The 13,426-nt window shown below is 41.8% G+C and overlaps 1 protein-coding gene across 2 annotated transcripts; it reads right to left on the bottom strand.

The window, feature by feature from the left end:
* Positions 1–645: 645 nt before the first annotated feature.
* spp2 (secreted phosphoprotein 2) lies at positions 646–12,055 on the bottom strand. 2 transcript variants are annotated; one of them, XM_048534625.2, is made up of 6 exons: positions 11,592–12,053; positions 11,288–11,391; positions 7,237–7,365; positions 4,293–4,574; positions 2,062–2,106; positions 646–1,932 (listed from the first exon to the last, which is right to left on the bottom strand). In XM_048534625.2, the coding sequence occupies exons 1-6, from the start codon at positions 11,725–11,727 to the stop codon at positions 1,903–1,905; spliced, it is 726 nt and encodes a 241-aa protein (XP_048390582.1). In that variant the 5' UTR covers positions 11,728–12,053; the 3' UTR covers positions 646–1,902. The 2 variants fall into 2 exon arrangements, with proteins under 2 accessions (XP_048390582.1, XP_048390583.1); XM_048534626.2 differs by lacking the exon at positions 2,062–2,106 and having other exon boundaries at positions 11,592–12,055.
* Between the last annotated feature and the right edge of the window lie 1,371 nt (positions 12,056–13,426).

Here is a 13,426-nt window from a genome sequence, read left to right as displayed (position 1 = left end):
AAACTGGCTGGCTTTTTTTTAGTGCTGATGTCAGAACGTTTCAAATTATCTATGTCATTCTTCACATACCTATCTGTCCATATTTATCACTTATCCAATTTTGCTTTCAACTGGCCATTATCCCTAGGACTGGAGAAGAGGCTGATATTCCTTGGCTTGGGGTGACTTCCAGTATGACAATGATTTCTGTCAGGAATCTTTCCATGGCCTGCTGCTGTTTACAAACTATACCAATGTCGTTAAATCATCCCACACATCCCTCAACATTTACCCTCTCCTTCACCTCATGCCGCTATCCACCTCCAAAAGACATGGAAGTATTGGATTTTCCAACTGGATTGGAAGGTAAAGTTTGGAAATGTTGAGTTGAGTGCTTGATATTATTGGAATTATGCCCTTAGCTTATTCAAGAAGTGATTGAGGGGGTACATGATGCGACTGAGAGGCTTGGTCACATGGATTCAGTCCAGCTATTCGTATTAGAATTTAAGCAGTGAACAAGGACGCGTAGAGCAAAATTAATAAATACCAACAACGATTGGTTATATGATTCTGGTTCCCAATAAGAGAGAGCCGTTACAGAAAAATTAATGTCACTGTATGTGATCTGAGATGATATTCATTCAATGGAAACTGGATCATGTATTTTATGAGTCATAAAATCATCAATTTATTGATCAACTTTCAATTAAACAGAGTAGATTGCTTTAAAAAAATATAGATGTGATTAGAACAATTCAACAAGTGCCAAACAGGAAGCACTCTCCTTAGTTATGTAACTGGCTTCCATGCATCTTTTCTTTTCCTAAATGATGGGTGGTGGTAATTGACTGACTCTCTGTCGCACACTGCACTGTGACAGTGGAACAGTGCGGATATGGAGAAGTAAATCATCTGAAGTCTCAACTCCTGCACTTGGGGGTAGAATAGAGAGGTCCAATTCTAAATAAGCATCTGACGAAGACAACTGAAGAGCAACATAAACAAATAACAGGGTAAATAACGACGATTGCCACCAATCTGTCTACATCTTTTCACTGCACCCTCGCTCGCAATGGCTGCTGTGTTGAGGCTACATTGACTGAACGTGTTGACTTTCCACAGCGAGGGCTGTTTTGTCAACTTTCTGATAATGCCACTTTACTTCTCACACAGTACTCATTGGAAAAGAGGGCTCCTATTCCTTTGTACATTGTTTTCTGAACTAATTGCCCTCAGAAACTCCTGGTGACCACTTAGACAAAAAAACTATTTTCTTTTCATTTTTCACGCAGGCCCAAGCCTGCTATGAATTCTCTGTTTTTATAACTTCCCTCCCTGTAAATCTGGAGACTGAGACAATTTGCACAGTAGGCTTGTTTGGGACTAAACATTAATTTGAGGAGAAATGGTTCCAATAAGGCAGGGTACAGCCAAAGACTTTGTTCAACTTCTACCCACGATACAGGGCACTAATTTCACAATTCACTTCGGCTGTGCAGGCATTTTCAAAATTCCAAACTGGGGAAATAAAGTGTGAAGTTTCCCATTTCAATTGTCCTTCTCCCCACACTTGTTCTTTTGTAGCTAAAGGCCTAACAGAGCATGTTAAACCGAGGAAATCTGACATTGTGTGGCAGGCAGATTGCTCGCTCTCCGCACTAAAATTCCTAAGTTTACCAGTGAAATGAAAAGTAACATCAGTTTGAAGAGTACCAGGGAACATTTATCGTGTTGTTCATCATATGAGCATTAACATGAAAGACAATCACAGATGAGGACATATACAAAGCACAGAAAACTTTTGTTGTCATTACATGTTTTTCCTGATATATGAACAATATATGATAATATCTTCTTTAATCGAAATGAGGTCTTCTTGTGTTCACACCAAGCTTAACATTCCAGAAGATTTATCTTGGGTTAGTGTCGGGATCTTGAATCTTCATATTCCTGGAATTAACAGAATGGAAAAAGTAGTCATTTTCAGATGGACAGAACTCTGTCTGAGTTCAAAGCTTTATTGTTGTTATGATCATGATTGAGAGGTAATTCTCTGACACAAAGTCCAAGCTTACTCACGTTTAGAGATTCCTCCATCCATGATTCCCTTGATGTCATTTTCAGCTGCGTTGAAATATTAAGACATTTAACCCGAAGAACCAAATTTCAAAATGATTTCCAAACAAAAGATATAAATGAAATAACATAACATAGATAGAAGAGTAGATTTCCTTCTTTGTCAACATGTGATTGTGGCTCAGGGGTTAGGTGAATGGTTGTATTGAACATAACAGTTTATATTTATGTTGTACTAATGTAATGAATGTCCCAAAGTTCATCATGATACAACAAAGTATGACACCAAGCCACCTAAGGAAATAACAGGACAGGTGACCAGAAGCTTGTTTAAAGAGTTATGTTTTGAGAAGCACCTCAGAAGATGAAAATAAGGTAGGCAGAGCAAAAGGTTTAGGGAAAGAATTTAAAAGCTTAGGGCCTAGGCAACTGAAGGCACAGCCATTACTGCTTGAGGCATTAAAACTGGGAATGCACAACAGATATCTTGGAGGTTTGGTGGACTTGAGGTGATTACAAGGATAGAACACTAACATATAGCGCATTTACCAGATTAATTGAATAATATGAACTGCACTAAAGCATTTTGCAATAGCTTATGGTCGAGAAGGGCCAGTTCTCTGCAAGCATATTTTCTAACTGTTGCAAGTCCGAGAGGTGAAAGTGGGAACATTGTTTTGTAATAATCATCTATTCAGATTGATTTAGCAAGTTGTTTCTGTCAGGGAATCTTTCTACACTTCAGCTTTGCTCCCCTGAAACATTGATATTGAATTTGTCATGGTGGAATATTATTCATATTCTTAATGATAATGGCTTCACCCCCACAGCACCGCAGCGCCCCCCCCCCCCCCCAACACCTCTATAAACTCCCGAGGCTCACAACTCTCTGAGATATGTTTTCCAATTTTGACTTTTTGCATATTCCTTATTTTGGTCACTACTTCAGTTTCAGCAGTTCCTTCATCTGTAAAAGTCATAAGTTCTAGAATTCCTTTCTTAAAATCATCCATCTATTTTCCCTACTTTCATACAAGTTGTAATATGAGGTGGCTCTCATCTGCTTGGGCTGTTTTTGCTTTAGCATTGAGCAATAAATAATAAATTGGGGCCAATTTGTACTTTCAGTGGATAGGCAAAGGGTAGAGCACACTAAACTGTAATCCTTGCTGTGAGGCCTGTGTCGTTTTATTAGCTGTGCCGTATCTGCAGAGAATAGCTAACTTTGGATATTGAAGCAGCACTTGGGCAGCACCAATTGGGGGCAAGAGAATTATGCGGGGGGATGGTGAGGGTAAACTAGATGATGCTCAATGTATTTGAGCTGTAAGATCAGACTGAAAAGGAAGAATAGGCAACTCGGAATTATGAATAGTTGGTGAGTACCATTTTTTGGCCAGGAGACAATTCACATTCACTATTGCTCCACAGAAGTCGGGAGACGGTGGTATTATTATGTTGCCAGTGTGTCTCCAGCAAATCTTTAAGACCCTCCAATTAGGTTAATCTGAGCCTGTTATCAATAAGTGCAGAATGTGAAAGAATGATACAATCTGTTAGTACTAACAGATTGTAATGGTGAATGAACAAAAGGATGGAGGCTTCTAATCTGTGTGTTACATTTTGGCTCATGACTAGAACAGCGAGGCTTCCCATGACAGCCAACTGATAAGGAGCAGGGAGTCTGTTCACCACTAGGGTTTCAGAATGTAATTTCTCCCCAGTTCAATCTAATGGGCACACCATAAACCAGCATATTGCCATTATGAGTTCCATTTAACAATTGTACAGGAACTGGAAAATGCGCCACACAGCAAATACACTAAATCGCTCCAACATTTAAATTAAAAAAAAACACTTTGCGTTCATCATGAAATTATCACCTGCTTAAACAGAGGGAAGGAGTTAGGAATAGTAAACAGGGATGTCAGTGGGATCAGCCATGCTTGGTAAACCTCAAAATTCTTTGAGAAGCTAACACTTGTGTTAGTTGGGGGAAATTGGACAATGGAGTATATAGAGGTTTTAGTAAAGCCCTTGATAAAGCTTTGTAGAATGCAATATTGGAAAATATTGTGGATTGGAGGGATGGGATGATTACATATTTGATTCGGACACCACTTTTGTTTGTTTTAAAATGTAATGTTCTTCACTTTTTTGTATTTAAGATGGTGGGAGAACAACAGACCATGATCACCTGACTAAAAAATAACTTCTAAAGACTGACAGCTTACCTCTTCACTGCTGTTGGTTAATTCCGATGATCTTGTGTTATGACTGGCCCTTGATGATTGTCTTCTGTGGCCTTTTCTGCCTTTGGTGGGTTTGCTGTGAACCTTCCCTCCTTGAGAAATGTCACTCTGCTCTTTGTTGCCTCTGTGTATTTCACTTTCACTCCTCTGCCTCTCCAGCGAGTCTCCATTGCCCCTGGCCTTCTTGAAGCCATGACATTCAACATCAACATCGAGTACCTCATCAGCTAAATATTTAACACGACTCCTGCATGTAGCTGTCTCCTGCAGAAACAAAACCACATCAGGGGTGAGCATTGCTGTGTGTGTTTTCCAAATCCTGAAACTTCATATCTGCTGCTGCATTGGTACATCCCTAAGAAACAGAGTCTCAGCTAGTGGTCCTTTATTCACACCGGTACTTTGCAAATGACCATGGCTTTCTCTTGGGTTTCCGAAACATTGGTGTAAAATCAAGTTTTAGAAGTCAGGAGAAAGAACTGGTGGAGAAAGCCAATGGGAAGGTACAAAAAAACAATATTTCAGATTTCCCTCTCCTTAAGTGGCCTGAGTTTTTCTCCAGCTCACATCTTTTCCAAATTGCATGATTTTCAGGTGGTGTCAGGGCGTTGCTATCTAGTGCTTTGTGAGGCCTCACAATTACGCAGGATTGACAGAATGGGTTTTCTCTTCTTCCATTGCTTTCAACGTGTTTGTGCTGGGTTTATTAATTGTTGTGTTGCGCCTGTCCACTGGCGAGAACTGCAGTTGGTCAGGCATGCCACAGAGGGGCCCACATTTGGAGGGCAGTGAGAAGTCCTGCAATTGCCACTGGAGGACCCCACCATAGATCACAGGGTGCTTGAGTGGAAGACAGTCTCTGACTTCAGGGCAGGTCCGCCAGGGTGGCCTGCCCACATAATTTCACCATAACTGCAGAGGCGGCAGGCAGAGACCCTTTATGTGGTTTCAGTTGGCTGTTCCTGACCTTCCCGACCCAGATTTAATTGGCGAGAGTTGGGATGTTGACAGGCTCTCCATTGTACACATTCCCACATGAGTAAATGATGTTACTCACCCTCAGCCTCGAATCACAGAATCCCTACAGTTCAAAGAGGGTCAGCCCTGACTCTCCAAAGAGCATCCCACCCTATCTCCTTAACATTTATCACAGCCAATCCATCTAATGTGCACATTGCTGGATACTTGGGGGCAACTTAGCACGTCCAATCCACCTAAACTGCACATCTTTGGACTGCAGGTGGAAACCAGAGCACTAAGAAGAAACTCACATGGGGAGAATGTTGGAATTCCAATGTTGGAATTGAACCTGGTCCCTGGCACTGTGAGCTGTAGCGCTAACTACAGTGCCACCATTTTGTCACACTGTCCCTTGCTCACAAAAATCAAGCTTCCAGACATTTAGTTCCACTCTTTGTGCACCTGGGACTTCTGTTGGCTCAAAGATGGATTCTCTGGTCCTGGACAAATTTCTGGCCCCTGAGCCACTGCTGTGCATTGAACAGATTGCCTTTTGGGAGTGAAGATGTTAGGATTACCATACCTAGAGCAGCAGACTTTGGAGATTTGCTGCACAGTGTGGTTCTCCTGCTGATCTGTTGTTCCTTGAAGCTTATCTCTAATGCGCCAGGACCTCAAATGACAATTTGCCCTTAAAAATATTTCTGTTCCTTCCTGTGATCATTAGCAAGTAATGGGCATCAGTAGATGAATATCTTGGAGAGGAGTTACTGGGAAAGGGAGACAGTGAGATTTCCTCCCTCATTTTGCTTCTCCGCTTGCTCCAGTTCCACTCAGAAATTGTTGGAATGCAAATGGAAAACTTACAGATTAGACATAGGGGTGAGAGGGTGAAGGGTGGTCTGACATTCCATACAAAACATCTGAGCCCTCAACATGCACTGCCACTCTCTACTAGTCTTGCAGAGCTCTGCTGGCTTCCAGCCATTGCGTCGGTGTCAGCAATTATCCCAGAGTCCCAGGGTGGGTCGAAGTCCCAACAATATCGCTGACATAAATGAGAGCCAAGAAAGAGTTAACTGGATCAGTCCTCTTGTGCTCTTCAGTGATGCGTTCTGTTTTTACAGTACCAGAAAACGGAGTAAAAATATTGACATTAGAATAAAATTGGAGGTTTTCCCATGAAAACTACATTAGTGGGCACAAAAAGTAGATTCACGGCACCCATGATACTACCTTATGGGGCCTCTTGGTGTTGAAACTGTTTCTATTTACATGGATTCATTAACTTTGTTGTGAAATAGAACTTTGAACTATAATTCCTAATATTGTTGTGGACGGAGTATACAGCCCAGACATGAGAAACAGAATAGATTCAAGTTCATAAGAATTATCCTACCCACTTGACAATACAAAGAATTCACAAAGCACAACTCCTGCTAACCCTAAGGTTGAAATACACCGTCAACTAAATAGAGTTATTTCTGAAAGGAACATTCTTCTACCTCACCGGCACACCCAATGAGGATAGGTTTGTTTGCAGTTGCCTCCCTTCATTCGCTCTGACCCACACGATTTGGAGAAATGGAAACCCTCTGCAGGAAGCAACAGGTAACCGTTGCAAACTCTGAATACATCCGGGCAGAGTGCTCAGAACAGCCAACACAGCTTCACATGAAGCTGAATGACTTCAACCACCCTGCCTCCAGTGTGACAAAACTCCACTGAATAAGACCATTCATTCGGTCTATAATGAAGAAAATATGTTGCTGATCCTGCAAAGTGAGCCCATGTGAGCCTCTGGTTTTAAAAAAAATAAATGCTTGGTGTATGAGGTTGGTGCTCACAAACAAAGTGTTTGTCGTCACTTGGGTGTGCATTTCACAGCAACCCACTCATGTTAGCAGGGGTGGTCAAGAAATGGAGGCAGAAATGTTTTTTTCTCATCACCAATTCAGTTACTTACAGCGATCTTCGTGGGCCGGAAACTGCAGCTAGAATCATCAAACTCGAGCCCAGAATTTTTGGAACAGACGGTTTCTTTCACAGAAAATGCCAGGTCCACGTTGTAGGAGAATTTTCCAGTGGGAGAAAGCTAGATGAAGGAATAAATGTTAGTTATATGCCCTCAAGAAGTGCGATTGATTAAGTTCTGAGATTTATCAGTTAGTGGTATATGTATACAGGTAAATACTGGAAATGTCAATGAGGGAAACTAATGGATGTGGCGTGTTTGAATCCCTGGAAGCCTTTGGATACAGCCACACACAGAGCATTAATAAGCAAAATGAAAATGTATGGAATGGGGCAATATACCAGCATGGATTGAGGATTGGTTAACAGGCAGAGAGAGTAAGGATAATACTCAGGTTGGCAAGCTCTGACCAAAAGGATGCCCAAAGGATTCTGTATTGAAGTTTCAGTTTCTCGTCAATTTAGATCAATGATTTAGATGATCGAACCAGTTGTAATATTTCCAAGTTTGCAGATGATTATAGGAGAGGGGAATGTGAGATGCATGGAGGATTCAAAGAGGCTTCCAGCAGGTTTGGGTGGAATGCATAGCAGCTGGAACATAATGTGGATGAACGTGAGGCTATCCACTTTCGTAGGAGGGATGGAGGCTCAGAGTATTTTTTAAATGGTGAGGGATTGGGAAGTGGCTGCAGGGATTTGTAAAATTGTGGGGGTGAGGTAGATGATCAGCCGTGATCCAGACTGGTGAAACAGGCTCAAAGGGCTGAATGGTCTACTCCAGTTCCTATCTTTCTTTGTCATTCCGACAACATTTTTCCTGCTTCCTAGATAACTGCCCGTCTATCGGATGAATGGCTACACTAGTGTCTTGTTGATGGATCTCCTCCAGATGATTCATGGTAAATGGTGATGCTCTCAGAAAACTATCAGGGCAGGCAACAATAAAATATCTTCATCCCAAGCTCAAGTCTCTGGCCAGGAGTCATTTGGACAGATTCCCTGTTCACTGGCCTTGTGTCAATGAAAAACAACTTGGCCGGTACACAGTGTATGTTATAAAAACCCATTAAAACTTTATACGCTGAACTGTGGCAAATTAGATGATCATGAGAAGGAATTTTTGCGAGTGAAAATTTCCGGACTTTTCTGTCCCAGAGTATTGCAAAGCCTTGGCTGTTCAAGATGAAGATCAGTAAATTTCAACAAAATAACAATATCAAAGAATATATGTATAGTGCACAAAAGTGGTGTTGAAGCTGATCAGTCATGATCTAGAATTATGGGGTGGGCCTGAGGGACTGAATGGCCTATTTCTGTTTCAGTTTATTGTGTTCTTATGAATGGTGGGTGGTGATGTACAATGTAGAACAGTATCCTCATGCTTGAATTCTCATCCAGGTCTTAATAATATGACAATGTGTGCTTGTCATGTTTGTCCTGCTGAATTTTCATTCATGCCTTTGTTACCTTTAGGGTTAGCTTTTTCTAATGCTGTCTCTTTAGCAGGCGCACAATATAAACTTTGAACTCATCTAAAACTCTGTCACCTCTGACACATTCATCTGTCATCCTGTGCTTACAGGTCTGTTAGCAAAGTAATACTTAAAGTTTTTAAATTGTCATCCTTGTTTTCAAATCCCTCTAGGCCCTGAACTCGCCCTATCTCTGCAATCTGTTCCAGCCCTACATCCCTCCATGATATCTGTATTCCTCTAATTCTGATTTCATGAACTCCCACAGTTATAATTCTTCAACTTTGGCAGCAATCCCTTAAACTTCCTGGGCCTTAGACTTTGGAGTTCTTTCTATTTCACCTCTCTTTATCTTGCTTTCCTTTCTTGAAAGGGGAACAGATGCAACAAGACCAGGGTGTCCTTGTGCATGTAGTTGCAAAAGGCAATAAAGAAGGCAAAAGGTATTTGGCTTTCATACTGAAAGAGTTTGTATACACAGGCAGGGATGACTTGCTGCAATTGTACAGGCCTTAGTGAGACCGCACCTGGAATGCTGTGTGCAGTTTTGATCTCCTTATCTGAGGAAGGATGTACTGACAACAGAGGGAGTACAACAAAGATTCACCAGACTAATTCCGCAATGGCAGGATTGATGTGTAAGGAGAGAATGGATTGGTTAGGCCACTGTTAACTGCAGTTCAGTAGCATGAGAGGGAATCTCATAAAACCTATAAAATTCTAACAGAAATAGACAGGGTAAACTCACGATGGATGTTCCTGATGACCGGGCAGTCCAGGACATTTAGGGGAAGCACTGTGGCTCAGTGGTTGGCACTGCTGCCTCACAGTGCCAGCGTCCCAGGTTCGAATCTGCCCTCAGGTGACTGTCTGTGTGGAGTTTACACATTCTCCCAGTGTCTGCATGGGTTTCCTCTGGGTGCTTTGGTTTCCTCCCACTGTCCAAAGATGTGCAGGCTGGGTGGATTGGCCATGCTAAATTGCCCACAGTGTTCAGGGATGTGTAGATTCAGGGGATGGTCTGGGTGGGATGCTTTGAGGGTCGGTGTGAACTTGTTGGGCTGAAGGGCCTGTTTCCACACTGCAGGGATTCTAATGATTGAGGTCCAGTGGTCACAATATAAGGATACATCGCAGATCATTTAGGATTGAAATGAAATTTCTTCACTGGTGAATGATGAGCCTTTCTCTGCTACAGAGGTCAAATTATTGAATGTTTACAAAAAGAAAATAGATGTGGTTCTTAGTGATAAAGGGTTCAAAGTGAATGGAGGGAAATTGGCACCAAGTTGGGTGAGCACCCATGACCATACTGAATGGTGAAGCAGGCTTTAAGGGCCAAATGGCCTTCTGCTCCTAGTTTTGATTTTTTTTCATGTTGAAGATTCTGCCTTAAAATTTACCAATTTGACCAAAACCTTTCATCATCTGACCTAAATATCTCAACATTTTTAAATATTGTATCATAATCTCAGGGCAGAACAGGGTCTTTGTTGCATGCTGCATCATATTGCTGGTTGGATGGAGTGACCACTGCACTCCTCTGGTTGGGGTATTCTGTCCATCTTCAAACTGAACATTCTGGTTTTACTGAATCAGGCCTTCCAAAGGCCACCTCAGTCAGTAAAGATTTTGCTGCATGATCATGAAGGGATTGACAGAGCTGGGGAGGGTAGTGAAAAGGTGAAGTATAATCAAGGGGTAGCAAATGGTGAGGGGGAAGGTGGGGTTAGGGAAAACTAAGGGTTGGCAGTGGGCATTGTACTTCATTGATTGTGTGAGCAGGCGGTGATGGAGCATAGGTTGGGTGTGATGGGAGAGGGCTGGATGTGATAAGACGGGGGGGCGGCGGAATGCACTTTGTGGTCTTTGATTGTGTGTGTGTGTGTGTGTGTGTGTGTGTGTGTGTGTGTGTGTGTGTGTGTGTGTGTGTGTGTGTGTGTGTGTGTGTGTGTGTATTTGTGTGTGTGTGTGTCATTGTGTCAGGGAGGGGGCAGCCTGGTGAGGACAGTTTTCTACAAAATCTGCCCAGGGAAAGACTACTTGAATACCACTGTCTTGCTCCTGCTCAGCAGGATGGCACCTACAATCTGCCCAGGAATCCATTCATCGGAGAAACTCTTTGCATTGAAGAACCTCCTGCCTTGAGGAGAGCTGAGCACAAGCCTCAGGCAGTGTGGTAACTGTGTGGGAACAGGGTGTGATCAACTTGATTTCAAATCCAATATCACCTTGGGACCCACCAACCAGAGGGAGTTGAAACTCAAGCTTCAAACTTTAATCTATTTATTTGCAAAACGGTAAAAAGTAAAGGCTACAAAACAGCTATGATCTCTTAGATATATAGCTTGGAAGAAATTCAAACCTCACTCACAACAGGTTAATCTAATTCCCCAGTCAGAATTTCAAAATTATACACTGAATCATGATTGCGTTCCTGAACCGTGATTGCCGTCAGTGTGTGTAATATACCATTCTGTTCTAAGTAATAATTCATGTGGAACTGCTCTCAATAACATTCTTGCAGACTTTAGAGAGTGAAACAGGCTGAGACCAGGGCACACTTACATCTGTCACTGTGCTGCTGATGGTACGGCAAAGGTGACTGATTTCACTTATTTCATTCAGCTTCATAACAGCTGCCCGCAAAGCATCCTCAGGGTTTGGTACTCCTGTGAAGAGAAAAAGAAAATTGTGCAAAACACTCCAGGAATAGTCTGTTACTGCTCAGTTTTCAACTACGCAAATCGCTGAAGTGCATCGTGTTGGATTCTTCAGTGAGTTATTTTTACACATTGGTGATATCTCAGCGAGTGAGACTCATTAGCAGTAATTTGTTCCTCAATGAGGTGTAGCTCTCTCTGGTACCTACCTGAGCAGTGGAGAATCTGCACTGCAGCAATGGTGAGGAGGAAGGCTTTCATTCTGCTTCTTGTGTGATCAGCTTGCTGCCCTCTCAGAGTAAATGAGCTGCTTCTCTCTCTTGCTCTGCCGTTTCCTTGCTGCATTCAGTCTTTATATCCTGCGCCTCCACCACATTCAAACACTGACTCATATTTACTCAGTTTTGGTCCTGGGCAGGGAAAGCTGCTGACAAGTGGCTTTAATATGATTAAAGTTTCTTCCATTATAGCCAGATGTGCAGTTATAAGAATGGAACATTCAGTTGCTCAACTTTCAGACCATACAATTAACTTGCCAAATGTGGGGCTAACTGGAGTAAGAACTTGAATCAAGTTTAGTTCTAATTCATTAGTGGTTAAATGATTTTTTTTTCTTCATTCAAGTTGCCATTTCATTCTGAAAAAAAAGGTCTCTTTGCATTTGATTTTCACTTCCCAGTAACAACATTTCCTGGAGTTAAATACTTTCCTCGCAAAACTGCTGCTCTCCCATGCCACAAATGATCTCATTTAGTGAGTGATGTGAATAGTAGAAAGGTTTTGGGCAGGAAATCAGACTGTTTAAATAATCCAGCAGTTTTGGAAGAAACACATTCTTTCTGTTATGAATCACCCCAACATCTTTTAGGATTGCCTCTCTACCTTCCAATTTCCACTCTTGACTTGTGAGGACTATAGGAATGTTTGTGGCTTGGTGTTGTCTACATGATTAGATTTTAAATGGAAGGCTGTTAGACCACTGAAATACAGAACCGTGAAGCAGAGTAATTCCATCTGCGGACCAGTCTTTTGCTAGACACAAGACTCCCCTCGAGGGGAAAGCATGGTTAAATTGTTGTTGCATTCATTTACCAGCAAATTACAATGATTGCCCTGTATTAAGCTAATTTAGATCTCTTATTCAGCAAGAGGTTGTTAAAATGAAAGCTCTTTGGCCCGGATGAACCCAATTGAACACTGTAAAGAATGCTTGAATGGTAAGAGAGGAATTACCGTTGTGTGGACGGATGAAAAAATCTGGGGTTGCTTTCCTAGGAGTTAAGAAGGCTGAGAGGAGATTTGATTGACGTGTTTAAAATGATGTAGGATTTATGTGGCGCAAATACAGAGAAACTGCTTCCAAAGGCTGGAATTTCAATAACCAGAGATGTTAGGATTAAGGTAATGGGCTCGATAAAAGAGACAAGGTGAAGAAAAACTAATTTAAATACAATGAATTGTTAGAAATTGCAAAGCATGCCTCACACTGCAATGGACTCAAAGTTCCCTAGTTATCTTCAAAAAGGAATTGGACAAAAACTTGAAGGAGAAAAAGGGCAATGCGTGGGGCATGGAATTGATGGGCTGACTAGCCTCCTTCAGCGCTATTCATTCCAGGACTCTGTATTGAATGCAAATGAATCTCACTTCAGGGGGAGGAGGGATTCTCCAGCATCTTAACTTCATCCCAGTCTTAAACTGCTGAAGTGTGGAGAATGAGGAGAAATGGCGCTGAAACAATGACTTCCTCGCTCTTTCAACATATAAAATGCATTCCTCAAACTTTAAGAACACTTCTGTCAATCAAGCCATCTACTTGCTTTCTAATCCGCCTCTTTGAGAAGTGCTATAGGAAACTGTATCAAAGATAGAATGTAACTAACTTTTACAATAGTATGGGTAATTATGATAACCATTCAGAACGCTGAGAAAAGTCAGCCAAAGACCATGCATAATGGAAATTTGATATGAAATGTGAGGCCACACACTTCCAAGCCAAAGAATGTTAAATAAACAAATGAACCATAATAGGAGAAAAATGTCA

This window comes from Stegostoma tigrinum, chromosome 7 (assembly GCF_030684315.1).
Source record: "Stegostoma tigrinum isolate sSteTig4 chromosome 7, sSteTig4.hap1, whole genome shotgun sequence".
In the NCBI taxonomy this organism is placed as follows: Eukaryota; Metazoa; Chordata; class Chondrichthyes; order Orectolobiformes; family Stegostomatidae; genus Stegostoma; species Stegostoma tigrinum.
The sequence above is the reverse complement of the archived record's forward strand: the minus strand, read 5'-3'. Positions and strand labels throughout refer to the sequence as shown.